At 39.8% G+C, this 26,437-nt stretch overlaps 1 protein-coding gene across 1 annotated transcript in view; it reads left to right on the top strand.

The window, feature by feature from the left end:
- The window catches only part of LOC136885527 (trypsin-7), a 101,004-nt gene extending 85,366 nt beyond the window's left edge, over window positions 1-15,638 (top strand). The window contains exon 7 of the mRNA XM_067158125.2: window positions 15,272-15,638. Coding sequence (XP_067014226.1) covers window positions 15,272-15,441 — 170 coding nt within the window. The 3' untranslated portion in view covers window positions 15,442-15,638. The remainder of the gene's footprint in view (window positions 1-15,271) is intronic.
- The last annotated feature ends 10,799 nt before the right edge of the window (window positions 15,639-26,437 follow it).

Consider the following 26,437-nt stretch of genomic DNA (forward strand, 5'->3'; position numbering starts at 1 on the left):
CTCGAATCTATGGAGCGATTGAAATTCTTTTATGACAACTGAACGTATTGGGTTATGTGTCATCCCTCATACTCTGTTGTTGTCCACGATTTTTTCGGCTGGGTGGCGCTCATCTCGCATTCTCAGTCGGCCCAAGAAGAATTCAACGGGCAGACGCCTCGTTGGCTGTCGCCTCCCCTCACCATAGCAGATTGCTCCTTGCTCATCAAGAACGTGGACACTGTTCATACTCCCGCTGCTATTCGCCGGGACCTTGTCAACCACAGTGTTCGGATTAACGTCGTCTTCCGCCTACAAGATGCCTTGTCTGGCCAGCCTTCTCCGGATGTAGTGGCTTTTCTAACGGATGCACAGGAAGCCGAGGCTCTTCGCGCCTCGGGCCTCCTCTATCTCTTCAATAAACGGCATAAAACACTTACTCCGCCGGACCATCTTTTGCATCAATTGGCCTCCGACCCTAACTTTCCCATCAAATTCGTGTCCCCTTATGCTACTCCCCTCCCTGTCTCTCAACTTCCCGTAACTTCTCTTACTACCACTCTTCCTACCACTACCCCTGCCACTACCACCACTGTCGTCCATACTACACGAACATCTGTTTCCTCTGTCACATATAGCCATCCAACTCCTATCATGACCACCACCACCACCACCCTCTCAACACCCCTAACATCTTCCCAGCTGCCCCCTCTCACGGATGCCACCGTCGACCCTGAACGTATCTCTACACCACCACGTCAACAGTCTTCATCACTGAGCTGTGTCGTCCGTGGGATAGATCCTGTTATCACCGACCACGACATTCTCCAAGAACTGCAACTGGAGGGCGTTCCCGTCAGCAAGGTTTTTCGGATCTTCAACGCAGATGGTCCGACCTTCATGGTCCGCCTCCAACTCTCTTCCGTCGCCGATGTCGACCATCTCATTACCTGTGGAGTTCACTTTCGCGGCAGAACCCATCGAGTGGAGCCCTCTCGCTCCCCGCCGCGGCACGTCCGACCCCCCACCTCTTCGCAACCCTCTCCTGCCTATTCTCCTCCTCCAGCCGCTTCTTCTCGCTCCCCACTTGCTCTGCCACCCACCCCGCCCCTGCAACAACCTCCGGTCCCTACTTCCTACATACCTGTTCCCCTTCCGTCTCTTCCGATACTGGACCTCCTCCGCCTACTGGCCACATCTGTCACTAACCTGTCTACCACTCTATATTACTTCCTCTTACAATCCTACCCTGTCCCTCCCTCTCCCTTTCCACAGTACTCATTACCTTCTGCCGCTCCATATTTGTAAAACCTCTTGTACATTTCTGTAATAAAGTTCCTATATGTACGCGCCCGAGATACATCGTAACGACTACCTTCCTTGCTGTACTTTTTCTGGTGTTCGCGAGGGCCTTGCTCTGGCGGGGTGCTTTGCGGATCTCCCCTGGGTCCCGCCTTGTTGTTCCGCTGCCCCTGAGTCTACTCTTAAATTATTCCCTATACGGTATGTACCATACATACCCTCTTTAATCCTCTCTACTTCTCTACTTTTCTTTTCGAACGGCCAAAGAGCTCCTTGGTTGAGCTGGTGGCCCGCCCACTCCCGAGGGATGGGAATGAACCAACCACGTGATGATGTTTTTATGGGTTATGTGAATGAGGCTCTGCAATGATGTCGGAGGTTCATAGTTCGAACATCGTTTATAATGAGCTCAATGGGTTTATTGACGACATGTGAAATGCACACCCATCTCACACTTTGAAACGCTACAGCATCCAAGCCTTGTATTTCTGGATATTTGTTCCTTCTTGAAAACTGATCAATTTGCCTTCATGCACACAACATACTAAGCGTTAATAGTGTTTTCTTGGGACACTCTGTATAAAATGTACTGCTGCCCAAACTGACATAAGCAGTGGAGACCTGGACACTGACAGAAAGGCAGGAGAATAAAATCCAATCCAGTGAAATGAAATTTTTAATAAGTATGATACGTAAGACAAGAAAGGACAGAGTAAGAAATGAGGATGTCAGGAAGGAAATCGGAGTGGAAAAACTTTACGACAGAATGGAGAGGAATAAACTTAGATGGTCTGGTCATGTTAAGAGGATGGACAGCAAAAAACTGATGAGGCACACCTGGCCTTCATCAACTTAGAGAAAGGCTCTGCACCATTCCGAGGGATGAAATTTGGAAGGCACTAAAACAAAAAATTGTTAATGAACAATGAATTACAGCAATTCAAAGCCTGTACAGGAAATGTAAGATTTATGTGCGCACATGCAACGTAGAGTCTTCAGAGTTTGAGACTTAAGTGGGACTTAAACAAGGATGCCTCCTCAGCCCACTTCTCTTCATTATCCTAATGGATGACTTTATCAAATCATGTAATGAGCACGTGCAGAAATTCAAGCTTATCTGATGGCAGTTTATATCACCTATTGTGCCTTCGCTGATGACATATTACTACTGGGAGACTCAGGAAGAAACCTGCAAAAGAACTTGTTAAACTGGGAAGGACAGCTGGACAAGAGGTGAATGAGAATCAATGCCAGAAAGACTCAGACCATGATGATGTCACGACAGCCTAACCCACATCAGATCACACTGAAGGAGGGTACAGTATTGGAGCAGACCACACATTTTAAATATCTTGGAGCTACAGTGCAGCAAGATGGTAGAATGGATGGCAAAATCGTAGCTCAATCCAAAGCCTCAGGGCAACACTTCAATGCACTGAAGAGAAATTTTCTTAACCACCCATCTGCGACTAAATCCACGAAACTTCACGTATACAAAGTGAAATATCTCCCTGCTTTGCTCTACGACTGTGAAACTTAGATATTGACCAGCAAACACCAGAGTAGAATTCAGCCATCAGAAATAAGATATCTCCACAAAATAGAGGGGAAAGCGAGAAGGGATAGAATCTGGAACCAGACCATCACAGCTAGTCTTGAAGTCTCACCTGTGGTCGAGAAAATTGAACAGAGCCAGTTACGGTGGCTTGGAAATATCCAAAGGATGGATGACACCCAGAATGGCTAAACAACCTTTGGATGCCAGAATGCAAGGAGCAAGACCACGCAGAAAACCCACAAGAACATGGGAAGAAGACGTGAAAGCAGCTGTAGAAGCCAGGGGTGGAGGGAAAGTGGAGGAGAGAGAAGGACCTAGCCCAAGACAGCACTAGCTGGAGGACCCTCCGGAAAACCTCAATACTGCAAGGTAGAAGAGGACCAAATAAGTAAGTAAGTAAGTAAGAGGATGGAAGAGGGAAGGATCGTTACAAATTTCTCTCCAACAAGAAAGTACTAATTTTTAAGGATTTGCTAAGAAGTGAAGCATTTGAATATGTTTTAACCCCATTCTATTCAACAATACACATTCTTCAACTTCAAACTGCATGAAAATGTACACTTCCCTTCACGTTTATCAATCTAACGGGTGCTTACGATGCAATAGAGGATTCACGCACTCATCGCCAAATTTATGTGCAGTGTTTTAGCATGATATTTTTTTAACCTCCTTGGGCCCCGTGTTTACTATAGGTTACATAGGTTACCAATTTTTTCTTTCGGTCTCCAAGCAATGTAGCCCAATACCATTTCAGGGAGTGCAGCAGTGGCTGTGCTGATTTTCAGAAATTTATTACACCATACTTGTTCAAATGGAGTCCACTGGTTATAGCTGGAATTTGCATTGCAGTGAAAGTAAGTACACCTTTCCAATTATAATAATAGTTCTAATGTTCTAAGAAGAATAGTAATGATTCTAGAAGATCACACAAATACATAATTCATGTATAATATTGTATGAATCAGCAAAGCATAACGAACATCTTGTAATGATGTAACCTATACATTACAGTGGGTATTAATTGATGTAATATTTTATATGGTACGTTTTTTTTTCTCTGTTGTTTTAGGCCTCGATTCCAATGCGTTTCTGGAAACTGCTATTGAAAACATGTCTGATATTTCAGACCTTTCTGAAGACGACCATTGACTTGACTAACTAACTACAAAAGTTTTCATTCCATACCCTGAAGGGGTACGGTGGACCTCGTAGAGGTTAACACCCACTCTCAAGCCAGAGAGATTTGGAGCAGTGTAGGAGATATGTGGAGAAGGTGAAGGTGCTGGCGACAGTGGCCTATGCTTGGAATTATCCCAGTATTTGCCTTAGTTCAGGAGAATGGAAAACCATTCTCAGCACAGCCCCTCTTCATCTCCCAAAAACTGAGTCATGGCTTTCTGCTATGCTACGCTCACTAATGAACTAACAATTACAAGTTGAGATGGAAAAGGAAGATGACAATACAAATAAAATGACATTTGGAATAGTGCCCTGAAAATGGAAGACAAAAATATCTCTGCATCCTGACAGTCTGCACAAAAAGAACGCTGATCATCTGCCGGAAATCTCTGATTGTTAAACCTTCCCGCTACTGCCTACCAGGGCATGACAATCCAAAATGCAGGGTCATGTGTTCCATGTGTTTCCCTGTATGAACACCAGTTGGAACTGCTACAAACTTTTCTATGAGATAATATATATTTTATTTGGTTTGTGTACTTTTAATGTGGTGTTAACTCATCTAACCTAAATCTGCAATAACTTTGTACGAAAGTAATGTTTTAAACTATTTATTTTGAGGTATAATTGTAGTGAACTGATGTTTAACTTCAGTGTGTTTTGAAGTAACCAACAAAGTTTCAAAGAAAATATCCCATACTTTTCCATCATAAACATAAAGACCTTTAGGTTACGTATGGTACTGGGGCAGTAACTAGCTTCACACTCAATGTCATACTATTTTCCATAAACTCTATATGCCTTGCATCCTGAAAACCTAAAAATTTTATTCAAAACACTTTTACTTGAACTATGGGCCCAAGGAGGTTAAGAGATTAATTTTAAAAATTCCTAAGAAATGTTAAATTCTTTTTATGTACAGTGTTTTAACATGACGTTCCACTTTTTTATTTTCAGTAGACATTAATTTTAACCCACCAGTGCACGTGCTGGTTCTGAGAGACCCATGTGTGTCTATTTCCTTGTTTTTTATTAAAGATAGAAGTAGTTCGTTCCTTGTGGTTTCTGCTACATTCCTGTATAAACAAGTTTAGTAACATGACAAGACTTGCTATGAAGTGTTCACTTTTACATGAGATCTCTGGGATATGTTACTGCTGTGTGGGCCTGTCAGACCCAAGCTGTACAGTCATGCAAGTTCTTTCTTCATGTTATTCTGTTTTATATTTCCAAACTGCATTCATAAAGAGCATGGTATAGTGAATCTGCAGCAAAGGAAGAAGAAGTGCATGAAGATACTGGGAATAAAAGAGAGCAGTGTGTGTATTGTAAAAACAGCTACTCATGCTGCCAGTGCAAAAAGAACCTGCATTTGAAGCACGCTGTATTTCTGTGCAATGTCCCTGAATATGACATGTAAATGTTTGATTGGATTGAACTGATAGTTAGGATTAGATTGTCCACTTTTCAAATATTTTGAGTTGTGTGGTAAATCATCGTCTGCACAAATAGGTCACTTTGGACTACGCAGAATCAACATTTGTTGAGCTTTTCTCCTTACCCAGTACTTCTTCATATTCATCAATTGCTAGAATTTCTCTTCCTCCGACCAAGTATGTCATGTTTATTCCTTCTCATCTTCCTCAAATCCCCTTGTGTGAACAATTTTCCTAACTACATTTTTTTCCTACAGATTTGGTGATCCTAATTCAGTGACTTTCTCTACTTGCTTATACAATTTTGATCTCGTACGTTTGATTTGCAAAAATTTGTACATTCACTAAGTAAGTCTGTTGTTATTGATTCTTGCCAAATGGCTAAAAAATTGAATTCATCGCAGTCTCACTGTATCAGTAAGTTTAGATACTTTTAAAGTATATTTCTGAGTTTGGTTTAGGGTAATGTATTCAATTTTTAATTCTTGGCCCTAAGATTTTTCCCATGATTTTCCTTTCTTTAATCTCTAATTGTTCCTTTAAATTTTTATGATGTAAACTGAGTGTTTATGAAACATAAAGAGCTTCAGGTTTGACCACTGTTAAGTAATGATGAATTTTACTGTTCCAGAACAAGCATTCTTTAATTATAAATTTTCTGTGCATGTTAAAAAACAATTTCCATTTTCTGATTTATTTTCATTGACATTTTTCAGTGATCCATTCACCTAAGTACTTCAATTCCTTTACTCTTGCAACTTTATTCATATCAATGGAAAGTTTGGTGGAGCAGTTTTGATATTTGTCATAAATTTAGTTTTTTCATATGAGATTTTAAGTCCTATTTTTTCTGACTGTTCTTCCAGTACAGCAATCTGTTTCTGTGCATCAGAGATGTCTTTTGAAATTAGTGCCATATCATCAGCAAAAGCTAGACAATAACCTTAATTTTTGATCCTAGTCGGTGACATGGTGCACCTGCTCTTCTCCACTATCTGTTTCAAACTCATCACTATGTCCACCCCTAAACTTTACTTTAATTTTCATTTCAGTCAGTGTAGTGTGGTAAATATAATATTAATGTGTAAAATTTCAGTGGTAAAAAAAAAAAAGCATTAAAAATGGTATCACTGTGATTAATTGTTTTTTTTTTTGCTTTACGTCGCACTGATACAGATGAGTCTTATAGCGACGATGGGATAGGAAAGGGCTATGAGTGGGGAGGAAGCAGCCATAGCCTTAATTAAGGTACAGCCTGGTGTGAAAATGGGAAGCAATTGGAAACCATTTTCAGGAGCTGCTGACGGTGGGGTTCGAACTTAATATATCTCGAATGCAAGCTCACAGCTGCGTGCCCTTAACCACATGGCCAACTTGTTTAGTGCTGATTTTGTGATAATAATATGATTTATTTATTCTTGTGTCAGAAACATGGACATATAAGGCACAGTTCCAATATTATTTTATTTGTGACCAGAACTTGGTTACTTCCAGTACATTTTCTGTGGAGAAATGAAGGTCTTCTTGAGTACAGGAGGCTGGACACAGTTGGCATTGTAGCAGATGTTGTACAGCTGGATTTTTCCACATTCTCACTGAATATCATTCGTATCAGAGTAGTCCCATCTGGATAAATTAACCTTTCTCCCAATCTCAATCTATTCAGGGAATTCCAAGTCAGCCATTCCTCCTCATGGCCAGAAGGCGAAGTTTCCGTAATTCTTCTCCAACCGGTGGGAAGGAAGGTCGTAGTCTTCCATAGTTTTAGCCTAGCTTTTTTGGTGGTGGTTGTAAGTTCCTTTGATGCTCTAAGGAAGCTCTTCCTTGATTTCAATCATTGCGGGTGTGGTTTGTACCCACGCAAAAGATGGGTTCTTTCCTGCTCCAATTTATTTCCTTATTGGCACCTATTCCTCTTCGAATAGGAGGTGATGCTATTCCTGTGAGGTGGTAAAGCCATTCAACAGGGGTGGATTTCAAGCAGCCTCTTATAATCCTACAGGTTTTATTGAGAGCTACATCTACCTGTTTGGCATGAGTGGAACTATACCAAACAGGACAGGCACACTCTGCTGCAGAATAACGTAGCACCATTGCAGAAGTTCGGATGGTATCAGGATGACTTTCCCTCTGTGATCCAATCAATTTCTTGAGGAGATTGTTTCTGGTGGACACCTTTTTCTTGGAGTTCATTCAGGGCTTCTTGAAAGGAAAAGATCTGTCAAACATGGCATCCTGGGAATTGGAGTGGCTTGCTATCCAAACTCCCAACAAGCTGAGAGCAATTAAGAAGACAACTACCGTGTGGCGGTTCTCTTTCCAGCCTTCACGGAGGGAGGCCATAGTATTGTGTACGCTGAGGATAGGTCATGGACTATCTACACACTCTTATTTCCTGAAGAGGGAAGAACCCCCAGTGTGTTCTTGTGGTGCCAAATTCACCGTGGACCACATCCTAACAGAGTACGCTAATCTCTCTGGCTTAATCTGGAGCCTCAGCCTGTAGGAAACACTTGAATGCATATTGGCCAATGATGCGACTACTGCTAATCTCGTCATCCACTTTATGTGTAACAGTGGATTAATCAAGGGTATGTAAATTGCAAGTCTTCTATTACTCAGGGAACTCACATTCCCTTTTGATTTGTTAGTGACCTTTTTAGGCTTAATACAATACTTTTTCAATTTATATTTTGTTTAGAAATTCCTTTACAAGGTGTTAAAATAATTCCGTATGGACAGTTTTCACTTTACAAAGGAAATTTAATTTGTCCTCCTATTCAATACATATCTTCATCTTTTAGGTGGAGTAATATTAATCAAACATGTTTCGGCTCATTTGAGCCATCTTCAGTGAAAAAGTTAAAAAATTCATAATTAATGTTTTAACTTATTCTTTTAACTATAATATTATGTATTTCTTTAACCTTTTTCACTGAACATGGCTCAAATGAGCCAAAACATGTTCGATTAATATTACTCCATCTAAAAGATCGAGGTATGTATTGAATAGGAGGACAAATTAAATATCCTTTTTTAAAGCAGGAATTCCTTCATTGAATAAATAATTTTGTTTTATTTTAAATTTCTTTTCCAATTAAATGGTTCATTAACTGCATGTTCTTCCTAACTTCCGCCTTCACTTGATCTCTTTCTGAGGTTAGTCTCCACAAATGATCGTAGGGGTGTGACTTTATATTCTCATCATTCTGACAATCATGAGTATGAAATTATTAGGCCTACGTGGTCCTAAACCTATAACTGCACAATAAACTTTTGACCATTATTTATAATTCATTAGAACTGTGATTTAAACAATAAGTTTATACCATTATTTAGCATTTACTATAACCAGCAGCAGCAATCTGACTCCTTAATTAACACCCACTCAGAAATGTTAGTATGTCATTAGCGATCCCAGTCATCGTAGCATTTTATCCATTTAAAATTCATATCGTATTTTACATCCCGACAATATTCACTCCCTTTATAATCACCAGCAAAATCTCGGCATCAGGCATTATTATTATATCATGAACTTCCCAACAAATACCTAATAAGAAATAAACCAAAAACAGAAAAAGAAAAAATACACTGACATTTCATGTGACTGGATTTCCCATAGAACGCGAAATAATTTCACACTACTTGTCATCAAGTGACTGATAGAAAATAAGCAAACTATGGGTCAGTACAAATAACTACACAATTGCATCAATATCGAGAAAAGCTTGAACCATTTAACACTATAATACATGCATGAACTAAAATACTAACGCCAAACCTTATGTAGACTATGTACAACAAACAAATACACCAATAAAATCTGACCCATTATTTACGTTACAAATTTTAACTCCGTCCATCTATCCTAAATTAATAATGGACTCAGGAAGCGATCCATTTGTTACATGAAGTAACCACATCTAAATGACACTGTTTCCCTTCTACTCACGGTAACATTTCCAAATAATTTACAGATTAGTACTCATCTATTTAGCTGGATCCTGGGTGGCATTTCGGCCCTCATCCGTCTACTCTTGCAGGATGGCTGGTTTCAGGTCACAAATACACTTTACACTGAGGTGTTCAGCCATTATAAACACTGATCTAATATTTCACACTTATACATGGAAAATTTTCTTAACGCATCATTACATTGAGGCAATCAGCCATTATAAACAGTGTTCTAATATTGAACACTCATGTATGGAAAACTCTCTTAACACATGATTACACTGAGGTGCCTAAGACCCAAATTTTAATTACACTGGTTATTCTTCGTCTTTTCCCACACAAAAGACTGGGACACGTATGACGTAGTGTCAAATATATCGCCCGGCGCGTTTCACGAATTTAAAGTTAAAAACTTCAGAATTGATCCATATTGAACTGAGAATCACAATGCTAAACAGAGAGATGTTCCATCTATTCAATACAATGATAAACTGTTGCACAAATTAATGTCACAACATGTTTAATTTGGTTTGGGACCGGTTTCGACACATATCTATGTCATCATAAGCCGATAGAAAAAATGTGGCAAGAAGTATACAATTATCTACACACAATAAAACACATTAAAGGATAACTGTAACACATTATGAAACTTTCTTGAAGAAGTGATTAATCGATGTTTATGTAGCACTTTTTCATGAAGATAATTTTTGGAGAGATCGTAAGCAGTGTGATATTCTTGAGCACTCTTGCTGCAGATCTTGAGGTTAAAAAACATACCGTAATTCCAAAATTTCCTTTTGAACTAACAATAGAAACATGGAAGTGATTTATAACTCCAAATCGTTAAACAGAACTAATATATTTTCAAGAACTGGCGTATACGTTTTTAAATGCAATACCTGTGATTCTTCTTACATTGGACAAACAGGACGCAGCTTCAAAATTAGATATTCAGAACACGTTAACATGATAAAATACAATAAATTTTCAGCAATAGGGCAACACATGCAGGATGAAAAACATCATTTCACTATGTTAGAGCAAGATATTGAAATTATCAATACCCTTGATATTACTGAAAATTGTTTAATACACCTTGATCAATTTTTTAATCCTAACCAAAACCTTAATGATTTGTTTGAAAAACTGAACATCCTTTTTGACTTCCTTATCTTAGTTTTCAAAAGCTTCAAGTTGACAAGTAGGCGATCAATCTTCTATGTTAAACACAACACATTCTCGCGCTACTTGTCCCTACCACCTTAAACTGCTCCCCTTACTCCCTAACCCCCTCCCATCCTATCCCCTACCTATGCTCAAATTTCTGTTCTTACTTCCTCTTATACTTCACGGCAAGCTAAACAAGGTGAGCCTCATAGTACTACTTATCTTACCATTTTTCCACTGTTTTTTATTTTTTATTTCTAACTTATTTTGTTTTTCTTTAAATCTCATAAATCCATATCAATACTGATAAGTTCATATCCTACAATATACTCTAGGAGTTTATATATATATATATATATATATATCACTATCCACCTTTAGATGTACCAAAAACAAAATCATGTTATTCGTTACCTAGCAACAATTTTATTCCTTGCCTAGCAACAATTGTAAATTATGCTGCATCCTTTTAAACCTCAAGATCTGCAGCAAGAGTGCTCAAAAATATCACACTGCTTATGATCTCTACAAAAATTATCTTCATGGAAAAGTGCTATATGCTTTTTTTTTTTTTTTGCTAGTTGTTTAACGTCGTGCCGACACAGATAGGTCTTATGGCGACGATGGGACAGCGAAGGGCTAGGAGTGGGAAAGAAGCGGCCGTGGCCTTAATTAAGGTACAGCCCCAGCATTTGCCTGGTGTGAAAATGGGAAACCACGGAAAATCATTTTCAGGGCTGCCGACAGTGGGGTTCGAACCTACTATCTCCCGAATACTGGATACAGTTACATGTTACAAATTTCATATTTGGTCCGTATTGAAATTTACGTCAATTTAAGATATTACTAATTTTTTTTTCCTAAAAAAAAAAAGGAAAAAAAAAAAGAAAAGAAAAAAATTAGTAATATCTTAAATTTACTGGATACTGGCCGCACTTAAGCGACTGCAGCTACCGAGCTCAGTAAGTGCTATATGAAGTTATCCTTTAATGTGTTTTATTGTGTGTTGATAATTGTATACTTCTTGCCATGTTTTTTCTATCAGCTGATGATGACATAGATATGTGTCGAAACCGGTCCCAAACCAAATTAAACATGTTGTGACATTAATTTGTGCAACAGTTTATCATTGTATTGAATAGGTGGAACATCTCTCTTTTTAGCATTGCGTTTCACAAATACTGAAATGTTATCAAGCCGCCTAGTTCATTGCACTCTTGATGTGTTCATGGTTCCGGCACTTATTGTGGCTCATCTCACCGTCCTACAATACAGGCTCAAATCACTGACTAATAACGTTTACTACAGCTTGTACTGACTGTTCATCGCACTGCTTGCTATTTCTGCACTCAACGTTAGTTAAAGAAATACTATTTAGCACTCTATGATAGCTACCCATCTGCCTGAATTTGCAGTTTAAATAACAGTCAGTTCAGATCGTAACAAGATCTGGCTGGATTTAAAGTTCACTCGAAAGCAGGGTGACTGCGACATGACTACTTCCTTAGGAATAAGAATGAGACGTCACTTCGCCTGAGATCAGAATACGATTGAGAGTGTGCTTTGCTTCTTTCACTCATATTTATGGATGGAAGGCCTCACTGATGGGTCACTGACATCACGCCTTGGAGAGACGGGGTAGTTTTCCTAAATTGGTGCTTGCGATCCGAATAGAAGGTTGTAATTGATACCAATTAATTTACCCGTCTGGAACGTACACGTGGTTTAACATGATCTAATAGCGATCGTAGATCACAGAGATACTAGCAGATATCACTCCTCCACATCTCACGGGCTAAACCGTGTCCAACATAGCGTGGTCTCTTCCTGGCCAATAGTGTCTGAGATTACCCAGTTCCGAGAATTTTATTCTTCAATTTTTTATTTTTTTATTTTTTATTTTTTTTGCCATTTGCTTTACGTTGCACCGACACAGATAGGTCTTATGGCAACGATGGGACAGGAAAGGGCTAGGAATGGGAAGGAAGTGTCCGTGGTCTTAATTGAGGTACAGTCCCAGCATTTGCCTGGTGTGAAAATGGGAAACTACAGAAAACCATCTTCAGGGCTGCCGACAGTGGGGTTCGAACCTACTATCTCCCGAATACTGGATACTGGCCGCAGTTAAGCGACTGTAGCTATCGAGCTCAGTATCAATTTATTTAACTTATAACTGATTCTTTTATGTATGACATCTAAAGAAATTCCTTGATTTAATTTAGGTAATTGCAATATTTAATTGATAATTAATTTCGGAAATAATTGATGTTTCAATTCATTTCTGTCAAGATAGTATCCCTGGGTGACCATATGATTTTTGTTGTGTGTGTGGGTGGGAGGGTGGGTGCGCGCACGAGCACATCAAAACGGAAAAAAACTACAACCTTGTTCAGTTTTTTGAAGCTCCCTAGGTGAATTTCAGTAGAAAAGTAAAGGTTGACAGTTTACCAAGTTAAGTGCGGTAATAATAGTTTTTTTTGGATTTTGATTCAATACTATACATTAAAAATTTCACCAAAGGAATAATACTACACATGCATTACAATTAAATAGAACTATGGCATGATTACACAATTAAAAATCATGTATTATTTGAATACACACTAACAAACTAACAGACAATAAAGAGACTGCCAGACTGGTGAATACATGCGGCAAGCAGATGAATCAACCTCAGTGTCCATGACCTTGGCAAAAAAGTATAGCCTACACCTGCCACCCTTCCTCACAGCACATGCAAAGTTTCTGCTGCTTGCTGCCCCCCCCCCATCATCACTACTGGGGTATATTGTATATTATCTCTTTACATTTCATAGGAAGTTCTCTATTCCACACCAAGTTCCTTACATTCTGGTAGAACATATTTCCCACTTTACCCTTCTGCTGATCTCCTTATCCAATCTTGTATCTTGCATTATTTCACTCTCATCCATAACCATATAATTGTCTTAGTACAGTTTGGTTTCTAAACACATCTGTTTTCCCCACTGGAGTCTGGACTCAACTGGAAGAGTTTTTATACATTGCTATGTTAAAAAGAAAGTGTTAATTTCACACATTATATGAAGGTTGAACGACCTGCATAAACAGAAACGTTTCAAGAAGGGGAAGAAGAAAATATGAAGGTTGGAACATTAATACCGACAGCACTGCTGTAGAAATGCCATGCAACGGAACCTAATAATGTCGCTGATAGCACACATAAGTATCATACCTCCCTTTCCTCAGAGCACATGGACTCTCCCTTCACACATCACATGCATGTAAACTGCCGGGAGGAACACAGCCTCGTGTTAGCTGGTGGTCTAAGGTAGTGCTGTCACAATGTTTTTGAAACAGGAAGAATGCAGTTGGATAAAGATTGAACATGCCAGAGGTCGTACAGCACGATAGTGTCATAAGGGTCTTCAAGGGGCTTGTAGGGAATCTGCATTGACTTACAGAACAGTGGCATGGTGGGTAAAAGCCTTCAACGAGGTATGCCAAAATGTGGCAGACATGCGTCGGCCAAGTCGTCCTAGTGTCAGAGAAGAAGAAGAAGAAGAAGAAGAAGAAGAAGAAGAAGAAGAAGAAGAAGAAGAAGAAGAAGAAGAAGAAGAAGAAGAAGAAGAAGAAGAAGAAGAAGAAGAAGAAGAAGAAGAAGAAGTGCTCTTGCCATGTTACTGGACACTGATCAATGTCATACGATTTGTGAGATGGCCCGAGACACCGAATTAGCATTTATGACTGTTCTTCACATTCTGAAGGAACGGGCATGACAAAAATTGCATCACGATGGGATTTGCATTTGACAGAAATGGTTACAATACGACTTTGCTCATAACCACTTGGAGTGTTCTGAGCATGAAGGAGAGGCTTTCTTATGCTGTATCATTATGCTGGATGAGACATGGGCCAAATCGTACGACCCACAACTAAAACGTCAATCAAACAAATGAATTATGGGTCACCACGAAGATCGAAATTTCGTCAGAACCTAGCAGTTTTTAAGTTATGGTTATTCTCATGTACGACTATCATGGTGTTATCCTAATGCATTACGTTCCTCTACTGCAGACCATGAATGCACAGTATTAATGTTCATTTTTGAAACACGACCTGCAAGCAGCTTTGAGAAAGAAGCGGCAAAACTTCCTGCAGAATCCACCCATTATTTTGCATGACAATGATTGACCACATACAGCACAAGCTGTGGATGATTTGTTCAGTCAGTGGAGCTGGGAATTGCTGTACTATCCACCTTATTGTCCGTACTTGAGCCCTTGAGAATTTGACTTTATTCTTAAGATGAAGGAACCACTTCATGGCATTCGCTTCAGAACTGTTCCAGAGATTTGTCAGGCAGTAGACCACTCCATGTGAGCTATCAATATAACAGGCACTGCTAGAAGTATTCGACGACTTCTACATCACTGGCAATGGGTTGTCTACAATGCTGGCGACTACTTTGAAGGACAGTAAAACTTGGTAATATGCGTTTCTTTTGTATCAGTTATAATTTAATAGTTACCAATATTAAAGTTCCAACCCTCATATTTTTCTTATACCTAATATTTTTCCTATACCTAATTTCCAGCAAGAAATCACATTTTTGAAAGAAAAGAAAACCCTTCATAATAGCAGAAGGTAAACCACTTCAATTGCTCTGTTTGCATATAAATTACTTAATCAGCTTTTATTCTCCTCCCAGGTGACAAGGATGCTTGCCAAGGAGATTCTGGTGGTCCCATGCTGCTGAACCACACTCTAATAGGTATTGTTTCATTTGGAGAAGGCTGCGGTCGTGAGAATCTACCAGGAGTATATACAAGAGTTTCAGCATTCCGTGACTGGATTGATAAACATATTGGAAGACAATAAAAAATGTATTTGAAATTTGTAAAGAAAAACATAAACAAGACATGTTTCGGAATGTGAAAATACTGAGGTGAGAGGTATTTAAAGTATGAGAGCAAGTCAAAAGGCTGTGTCATCTACACTGTCATAGGTGTGTTGGACATGACATCAGCCCCCGATGAAACAAATGTAACTCTATTTACAATGCAATCTGAAAGATAATGAAGTTCTTAGGTTAGAAACTTTTGACATAAAATATAATTATACAAAATCAATTTTCATGTCCTTCACATCCTCCTTGTGTGTTAGATACTGTTTTTGTGTCTCAGTGGCACTTTCTTGTGGTGTTGAATGCCATGACGACACGACAGTGTCCTGGGATTGACTTAGTGGCATGCCACTACAAACATGACTTAACGAAGGGAGGTCAGATAGGATAGATGAAAGTCAGGAACCTGACACAGTTAAGCGGAAGCAATGCCAGGACTCAGCCAAGGGCCCCGAAATCACCAACCCACGTTCTCAAGTTAAGACCTCCTGGTGACGTGTTAGTCGCCTCTCATGACAGCTATCTCCATGCATAACAGATGGAATGCAAGATAGCGAATACAACATTATTTTTTTAAGTCTAAAGAAAGCCTTGAATTGGCAGAATTTATGATTATGTTGACAATTAAAATTAAAAGTACAATAGTTCCAGCTTTTCAATACAAATTCAAGGAAAGTGGGTTACTTTACAGATAAAACATTTATAAGGTACTAGTTTTGACCCATTATCAGGGTCATCATCAGCCAAAAGCATGAGTTGCACTATGTATTAAATAGCCCATAGAAACAGTAAAAACGTTGCAAAAACATAGTGGATTTCACACTATAAAGATGAAGAAGAAAAAGTCACAGTTGTGATAAACGTTTCAGATAATGTACAAAATGCATAAATTAATGCACTTAGCTGTCATTGAAGGAAGAACTCAAGATGATTAATTTAGATGTCAAAGAATCTTGAGACTTGTAATTCTTTTGTTATGACGTTCTTATAAATTATGATGAAGTTCTGACAGCTTGCGCTGCGATATGTTGGATGTATTGCACAACTGATATGATGGAAAGTCACAATGGTGATAAAAGTTTCAGATTATGGATGAAATGAAAATCCATAGCCTGTTTCCAGTCATTAGACTGGGTCAGGAATGGAATGAATGAAGCCCCCATCTAGCGGCGAGGATAGGAATTGTGCCGGCTGCCGAAGTCTGTCGCACACCTCTGGGGTGATGATTAACGAATGACAGATGAAATGAAATGATACTGGAGAGTGTTGCTGGAATGAAATACGACAGAGAAAACTGGAGTACCCGGAGAAAAACCTGTCCTGCCTCCGCTTTGTCCAGCACAAATCTCACGTGGAGCGACCAGGATTTGAACCATGGAACCCAGGAATGAGAGGCTGGTGCGCTGCCACCTGAGCCACAGAGGCTCTCATATTATGGATAAAATGCATAAATGAATGCATTTAGTTGCCGTAGAAGGATCAATTAAATATCATCAGTCTGGATACCGAAGAATCTTTAGAGCTGTGTACCACTGAAGTTCTAACAGCTGTATGACATCAAAGGTAGTAGTGGTGTTAAGTAAACAATTTACGCACACATACTGAACGATGTCAAAAGATGGTGAAATGAAATGGCGTATGGCTTTTAGTGCTGGGAGTGTCCGATGACAAGTTCGGCTCGTCAGATGCAGGTCTTTTGATTTGACTCCCGCAGGCGACCTGCACGTCATGGTGAGGATGAACTGATGATGTAGACGACACACACACCCAGCCCCTGTGCCAGTGAAATGAACCAATTATGGTTAAAATTCCTCACCCTGCTGGGAATCGAACCCGGAACCCCTGTGACAAAAGGCCAACACACTAACCATTTAGCCATGGAGCCGGACTAAAAAGATGGTACATAGATGTCATTCAAAGATATTAAAGTCCTTAAAAATACTGAAGGTAAAAGTAGCGCTTGAAAGTCAAAATATGTCTGCGATGTAGGTGGAGAAGATTCACAGTTCAATTTGGAAATAAGTGAAATAAATAATATTTTTAGTAATAAAAGACAAATTAGTAAAGAGGGTAATGAAAAAAGTGGAAAGAACGAATAGAAAAAGTGAGAAAAAATAATATGTTATGTGTAATATGTGACTCACTCTGCGCTGCGATGTGTTGGACGTATTGCATAACTTATGTGACAGGAAGTATGAGTAAGGAAGATAAAAGAGGGAGGGTAAAAAAATGGGTGGGACAGTTCAGAGAAAAACAGGGAAGGGAGGCGAAGAGAGGAGGGGCTAATTTAAGCTAGGGTTGAGGGGTGAAGGAATAGGAGTAATTGCTGAGGAAAGGTGCCATGAATTGAATGGAAAATCAATTTTAGATGAATTAAATTAAAATTTCAAAAAATAATAATCTGGAGGACAAATAGAATGTTGGTTTTCTCAAAAATGTCATTTAGGTTACAGTTTTAGTTGAAATATTGATCTAAACATATGAAACAGTTTTCTGTTATATCAAGTAGGGAGCCTTTGTTTAATATCTTAAGGATATGTTAGTAAAATTATGGTTGTAATCTTGCATGTGCATCTTTGTAGGTGTGCTATTTACCAAGTGATGAGCCCAACTTAGCACACTGGGGTGAAACGCTGGCAACCAGAAATGAATTAGCTAGAAAATGTATAATGGCATATTGGCATTATAAATTTACTCATTCGGAACAAATATTTCAGGTTCCCTATGGGAATCAACATCTTTATCATCTGATGGCCAGGTAGGCATCAATTTTTGAAAATGAGACAAAGTCTCTCGTAGTGCATTGGCACTGCTGGTGGCTCCAAGTAGCCCTTGCAGTGACCTCCACGGCGTCTTTCATCGGCCTCTCTAAGTTGGACTGTAATTCTTGAAGCAACACCTCTTTTTTTTTTTTTTTCTCAGCCAGGTGGCTTACCATCTTTAAATCTGCTACCTCGCTGACTTCAGTGAAGCACACAGGCTGACACCTTGTTGGAAGTCAGCCTCCCCATCACCATGCTCATCTGCATCATCAACGGTGTTGGTCCCACCATCTCCGAAGACAACATTATCAGTCACCTTCGCTCAGCCGGCGTCCCCGTCCACGATGCCTACCGGTTGCTGGAAAGCTACACCTCATCACCACCATCGCAGATACTTCAATACCTGCCCATTTTGGACAATTGGAAGTGCCTCCTCACCACCGGAGTGACCATTCACCAACGTTTCTACCAAGTGGAGCCTACACCTCAACCCATCCTTGCTCAGCTCTCTGCAGACCCAACTCTCCTCCCCGTAGTAAACGCGCCTCCACCCAGGACCTCACAACAGCCGACATCGTCCACCTCTTCCTCTTACCCCATAACTACCACTACCATGACCTATATGAAGTTAGCCTACTTCCCATATTTCCACTACTACAGTTACAGCATGTCATCCTTTGCCCATAATGATATTGTCCCTCCCTCTTTCCTCACCTCCCACACAATCTCATCCCCAGCAACTCCCTGACACCCCCTTGGACTCAACCGCAGCAGCTCCGCCATCGCCTCCACTATCTTTCCATGATGATGCTGCAGCCGTTGCCGATCCACCATCAAAGCATTCGCCATCATACATCACACCATGTATAGCTGCGTGTTCTGTGGAGTGGATCCTGCCCTCTTAGATCGCATAATTCTTCACCAACTCCAAGCAGAAGGCATGCCCAGTGACCTAAGTTGGGCTCATCAGTTGGTAAATACCACACCTACCAAGACGCATGGCTAGTGCATACCGTGAAGGTTCCCTAGAGAGTAACACTCTTTCTTGGGCCGGGAGAAGTGAAAAGAACTGTGTGGTGTGATGAAAGAAGAAGATGGGTAGAACGATGTGCCTCTTGGCTACAGTGAGAGAAATGATAGAGGATGTGCACGAAGTGTGGAGTTTATATGAAGGTTCCAGGTTGGAGATGGAGGGTTAGGAGGTGCAAGATTGTCATTAACAATAGCTTATTAATAACGGAGCTTACAACTTTTGCCACCATCATAAAGTGGAGCCCTCAATCTCCCCACCCCAATGTGTTCGACATCCCCCTAACAATACTCATCGTCGCCCCCTGGCCAGCCCCTTCTTTTCAACCTAGTCCACCCATCAGTCCACCCCTTCCCCCACCTAGTTTCTTCCCCCACCCACCTCCAATGCTAGAAATTCTTCAATTCCTCACCTCTTCCCTCTGCAATCTCACTACAACCTCTCACCTCCTAACCCTCCATCTCCAACCTGGAACCCTCATATAAACTCCACACTTCATGCACATCCTCTATTATTTCTCTCACCATAGCCAAGAGGCCTCATCTTTCTCCTTATTCAATTTGTCTCATCGTTCTACACATCTTCTTCATTCATCGCACCACACAGTTCTTTTCACTACTCCCGGCCCGAGAAAGAGCGTTACTCTCTAGGGGATCTCCACAGTATGCACTAGCCATGCGTCTTGGTAGGTGTGCTATTTACCAACTGATGAGCTCAACTTAGCACACCGGGGTGAAACGCTGACAACCAGGAATGAGTTATTTGGAAAATTTATAATGTCCAATAGCGGACCAACTATATTGCTATTATAAATTTACTCACTTGGAACAAATATTTCAGGTTCCCTATGGAAATCAACATCTTTATCATCTGATGGCCAGGCAGGCATCAATTTTTGAAAATGAGACAAAGTCTCTCATAGTGCTTTAGTACTGCCGGTGGCTCCAAGTAGCCTACACAGTGGCCTCCACGGTATGCACTGGCCAGGCGTCTTGGTAGGTGTGCTATTTACCAACTGATGAGCCCAACTTAGCACACTGGGGTGAAACGCTGGCAACCAGGAATGAGCTAGATGGAAAATTTATAATGTCCAAAAATGGACCAACTATATTGGTATTACATACCATTTAGTCGAGCAGCTCATCTTCTTTCTCCCATATCTTCCCAGCCCAAGATTTGCAACTTTTTTTGTAACGCTACTCTATTGTCGGAAATCACCCAGAGCAAATCGAGCTGCTTTCCTTTGGATTTTTTTCCAGTTCTTGAATCAAGTAATCCTGGTGAGGGTCCACCGTACCCTATTTTCAGTCTTATCAGACTCCTGATAAATTAACTTATTCAAATTCTCTTAAATTAACACCTACGAACTTACAATGATCCCCAAAAGAAACTTTCGCCCCATCAATGCAGTAATTAAAACTGAGAGGACTTTTCCTATTTGTGAAACTCACAACCTGAATTTTAACCCTGTTTCTCATCATACCATTGCCTACTGTCCATCTCACAAAATTATTGAGGTCATTTTGCAGTTTCTCACAATCTTGTAACTTATTTATTACTCTACGCAGAATAACATCATCCGCAAAAATCCCTGTATGTGATTCCAACTCTTTACTTGTATCATTTATATATATAAGGAAATGAAGGTCCATTCATAGGGCCTTGAGAAATTCCCCTCTTAATTATTACAGGGACATATAAAGCTTTTCCTACTCTAATTTCTGAGATCTATTTTCTAGAAATATAGCTACCTATTCAGTCACTCTTTTGTCTAGTCCAATTGCACTCATTTTTGCCAGTAGTCTCCCATGATCTACGCTATCAAATGCCTTAGATAGGTCAGTCGTGATATAGTCCGTTTAACCTTCTGAATCCACGATTTCTTCCTGGAATCCTACAAGTTGAGCTTCAGTGGAATAACCTTTCCCTACCTGAACTGCTTTCTATCGAGACAGTTATTAATTTTGCAAACATGTCTAATATAATGAGAAAGAATGCTTTCCCAAAGCTTACAAGCAATGCATGTCAAACTGACTGGCCTGTAATTTTCAGTGATTTGTGATTGATTGAACCTAATACCATTGGTGGGAAATGCGAAAATTATCTATTTAGATTATGATTCACAGAATTCAGTTATTTAGGAGAAATACAAGTTTGACGTACGTCGCCTACAGATTAATCATATCTACGAGTACATCTGCGATATCCCTTAAGCGACTTCATTATAATACTGTATGTTCCCTTACTGCATACGACAGATTTAATTTTAACTACACCTCACTAAATATTATTTAAGAAGATATCGACTAATTTAATTAATTTTTTGTAATAACAAAGTTTTTATTCTAATCCACCTGTTCAATACATTATTATGCTGTCACATTTAAAATATCTTCATTAATTGACAAGTTATTTGTGGGACATGTTTCGCTTCCTTACAGAGCATCATCAGCCAGATCTGAATCTCGAAGAATGGTTATGTCCGTAAACAATGACTCTAGAACTATTGAAACATTTTTTCACAAACTTAAACCTGCTCTATTAGAATATCATAAAATACATAAACTTGGATCATGCCTTAATAACATGGGCCATAAATGTGACGTACATGTGCCACCGGACTGGATATGGGTGCAGGATGATAACAAAATAAAACATATTCCATGTTCTGCATTTTGTGGAAAATATGTTTTAATATACAATGTTCTGTATTTAATCATATTCATTTTCTTGTTATGTTTTGAATGTTTGAAAGTTCTCTTATTATAATTTTTTTTTCACAGAAAGTTGTATACAGAAATTTCCTTCAGCAGAGCATATTCATTGTGCCAACAATGTTTGCCTCAATGGGTCAAAAACTTCATTGTATATGACATGAAAACTATTTTTAGCTTTAAGCCATTTTTAACTGCTAAAAAATTATTTTAGCCATAATTTGATAGTTTTACACATCCTCTCCCTCCATAACACATTCCTTTAGTTTGAGCTATGTTAATACTTGTAAGGTATTCAAATGTCTTTTTGAGATTAAGAAGAGATGAATTTATCCTGATGATGTCTAGTCATTAGACGAAACATGTACCATCAAACGGGGTGATTTTGGATGGTTTTGAGGTTATTTTCGTCTTAACTCACGAATGGAATCTTAAATTGTATTGTTTATCATCCTAATAATGAGGAATATATCCAATCAATGCAATACCCTACTACAGTTTTTAGTTTGCCAAAGGCAAATAGTACTGATTAAGTGGAATTATTGATTTATTTCATTCAATTCTGTATCACGTCCTTCAGCGTCAGTCTTCAGAAAAAAAAAAACGAGTGGAACAGTGAAAAAAGGCTGTCTTGCCACAAAGCTCTGACACTATTAATAATTTACCAACAAATTCAGCTCTAATCACATAGATACAATAACAGAAATATATTAAGACAGACCTTCAAATAAATTTTAATTAACAAAATGTGTCTCTTTTTAATAACACTGAACCTTTATTGCCATAATATTTCAATCACTAAAACACATCTCATTCCATTAAAAATAATCCAACATCACAGTATACAAGGTATAACAAAAATGTACAGCACAAATTGATGGACACATTCCTTACACATAGACCAAGAAATTATGTTATATGAACATGGGTCTGGAAATGCTTTGTTTGCATGTTAGAACTCTTTGTCTCCAACCAATTAATAATGGGGAGCACATAAGAACAGAATGTGTACCATCATACTACACAAAACGCTTTCTCACAGGGGATGTTCAATATGCCCTCCGTGAGCATTGATAAATGCATCCACCTGGCCTCATAGTGTATCTCGTATGTGCTGATGTATCTCTGGAGTATTGGGTATAGTTTTTCAGCCTTCCATAATCCGGGTACGGAGACTCTGAACATCTTTTACTGGGGTTCGATACACAAGAGCTTTCAAATGCCCCCACAAATAAAAGTCCAGTGGGTTTAGGTCCGGAGAGCATGGAGGCCAGGCAATTGTCCCACCTCTAACTATCCATCTGTCACCGAATCTGTTATTTAGAAGCCAATGCACATTAACACTAAAATGAGGAGGTGCTCTTCGTCCATGAAGTACATGTTTTGTCGCACAGCCAAAGGCACATCTTCTAACAGATCAGGTAGAAAGTTCTCTACAAAATTATGATAACTTTGTCCGTTGAGCCTGCGTGGAAGAACATGGGGCTCTACCAAACAGTCACCAACAATGCCAGCCCAAACATTGACAAAAAACCTTTGTTGATTACTTGCTTCTACAGATCACAAGGACTAAATTAAAAATATTTTTTCATCAATACAGCAAAATGAGGTAACAATGTAACCCCAGATGCAATAAAATTTTAAAGAAGAGGTGAAATGATAAATTAATTGCTCTGTGCTTCTGATGACAGTAATTGTGAATCAGATGTTGGAAACTTTCTACTGACTCATAATGGTGAGATGAAGTGCAATTTTGAAGCTGATGTCACTACACAGTGTGAGTTAAGTGATCAGGTAAATGATTATGACTATGACGTAATACAAGAAAATGCAGACCATTGTGTCATGGGCTGGGCATGTAGTAAGTTTCCCCATGCTGAGTGTAGGGATGTATTGTCATCTTATGATAATGATTATAGCATGGGAAATTTGTACATAGAAATTTTAATTTAATTTTGCGTGACTATTTCTAGTCAAGTGCAGCCCTTGTAATGCAGACCCTCTGATGAAGGTGGGCAGCATCTGCCATGTGTAGGTAACTGCGTGTTATTGTGGTGGAGGATAGTGTGATGTGTGGTGCGTGAGTTGCAGGGATGTTGAGGACAGCACAAACACCCAGCCCCCGGTCCATTGGAATTAACCGATGAAGGTTAAAATCCCCGACCTGGCCAGTGGACTTCCTGACGTCAATCAAACCCATGTCATTACAGATGAACAGAACACATCTTTGCCAAACAGCATTATGTTCTCTCTCTCACTCCGTATCTTTCACGCTAACTAAGCAATGGATTAGCCCACTATGCTGCCGCCTAGGCAGAGGGCTTTTTCTTTAACTTGGCTAAACAGCCTTCACATGACAAAATAAATGCCGCAGTAAATGATGGATTTTTCCCAACTTCAAAATCAATGACCAATCTTGGTAAGACACAATCTTACTAAACAACATTGTTAACATCTTAATAGGTCAGGAAATGTTTAAAATATAATCAATATTTTAAAAACAAGGACTCACCTTAATACTAGAGTTGTAGACTACTTTCATTGATTAGCACAATTTGGGCCAAATCTGCTGATGTGTGGTTGTTACACGGAAGGACTCAAAAACAATAAAGGCAATAGTATTACATGTCAGACTATAAAATGGATAGCTTCTCCGGAGGAGCACACCTGCAATAAAAAAATATTCAATCATGAGAACAGACTACACAAATTTCATAGAATTACAGAAGATACTCAACTATATCTGCACCTCATAGTTCACGAGTTGAAATTCGCAATTCTCATACTTTTCAGAAGAGGAGAAAAACATATAATTAAGCTCTTATTACTGGCCCACAGTTAGGATATTTTTTACATTTAGCTATTTCTTTCTTTATTATTTGACTTAACTTTAATAACTGTTGACATCCTCTATACCAGGGATGGCAAACCTATGCCACGCATGTCACTAGGTGACACGCGAACACCATTTTGGTGGCACGCCGCATGAAGTTTTTATATACATATTTTACTACAGACTAGGCCTATACAAATCTCGTGCATCGTTTAGTCATAGTGTTTTACGAGTAAAAATAAATACAGAAAATCTGGCCGTCAGTCAGTGAGTGAAGTTTGCTTTGTTTAAAGTAGCCAGTAGCGGGTAACTATTATTTGTGTATAACTGTTTATTGTATACGGACCTCAAAAACATGTTTTCGGTGCCGAAGAAAAAAAACAGAAACAAAGATGGTAGTGACCGGATTCTTCAGACCTGAGTGCTTGTTGTGTGTTGCTGAAGACAACATGTTATGAACCTAATATAAATGACACGGCTTCTTAGATTCAGCCACAAGTTTCACACTAAATGTGAAACGATATTTTACTTAAAGTCCATTGACAATATTAGTATTTTTATTTAACGATGAAGTGTTTTACAATGGGAGCTTATTATTCATAAAACTTACTTATTTAAAAATGTATGTTTGATCAATTTGCAAAATACAACCACGGAACATGCAATCAAATGTATTTACAACATATAAATACACTGACTGACAGAGCAAATGCAACACCAAGAAGGAGTGGTTCGAAAGGGATGAAAGTTGGGGAAAAAACAGAGACGGCACGGACGAATAATTGATGTTTATTTCAAACCGATATGCAGGTTACACAATGCGCACGGCATCGACTCAGTAGGATGTAGGACCACCGCGAGCGGCGATGCACGCAGAAACACTTCAAGGTACAGAGTCAATAAGAGTGCGGATGGTGTCCTGAGGGATGGTTCTCCATTCTCTGTCAACCATTTGCCACAGTTGGTCGTCCGTACGAGGCTGGGGCAGAGTTAGCAAACGGCGTCCAATGAGATCCCACACGTGTTCGATTGGTGAGAGATCCGGAGAGTACGCTGGCCACGGAAGCATCTGTACACCTCATAGAGCCTGTTGGGAGATGCGAGCAGTGTGTGGGCGGGCATTATCCTGCTGAAACAGAGCATTGGGCAGCCTCTGAAGGTACGGGAGTGCCACCGGCCGCAGCACATGCTGCACGTAGCGGTGGGCATTTAACGTGCCTTGAATACGCACTAGAGGTGACGTGGAATCATACGCAATAGCGCCCCAAACCATGATGCCGCGTTGTCTAGCGGTAGGGCGCTCCACAGTTACTGCCGGATTTGACCTTTCTCCACGCCGACGCCACACTCATCTGCGGTGACTATCACTGACAGAACAGAAGCGTGACTCATCGGAGAACACGACGTTCCACCATTCCCTCATCCAAGTCGCTCTAGCCCGGCACCATGCCAGGCGTGCACGTCTATGCTGTGGAGTCAATGGTAGTCTTCTGAGCGGACGCCGGGAGTGCAGGCCTCCTTCAACCAATCGACGGGAAATTGTTCTGGTCGATATTGGAACAGCCAGGGTGTCTTGCACATGCTGAAGAATGGCGGTTGACGTGGCGTGCGGGGCTGCCACCGCTTGGCGGC

Source organism: Anabrus simplex, chromosome 14 (genome assembly GCF_040414725.1).
Source record: "Anabrus simplex isolate iqAnaSimp1 chromosome 14, ASM4041472v1, whole genome shotgun sequence".
Taxonomy (NCBI): domain Eukaryota; kingdom Metazoa; phylum Arthropoda; class Insecta; order Orthoptera; family Tettigoniidae; genus Anabrus; species Anabrus simplex.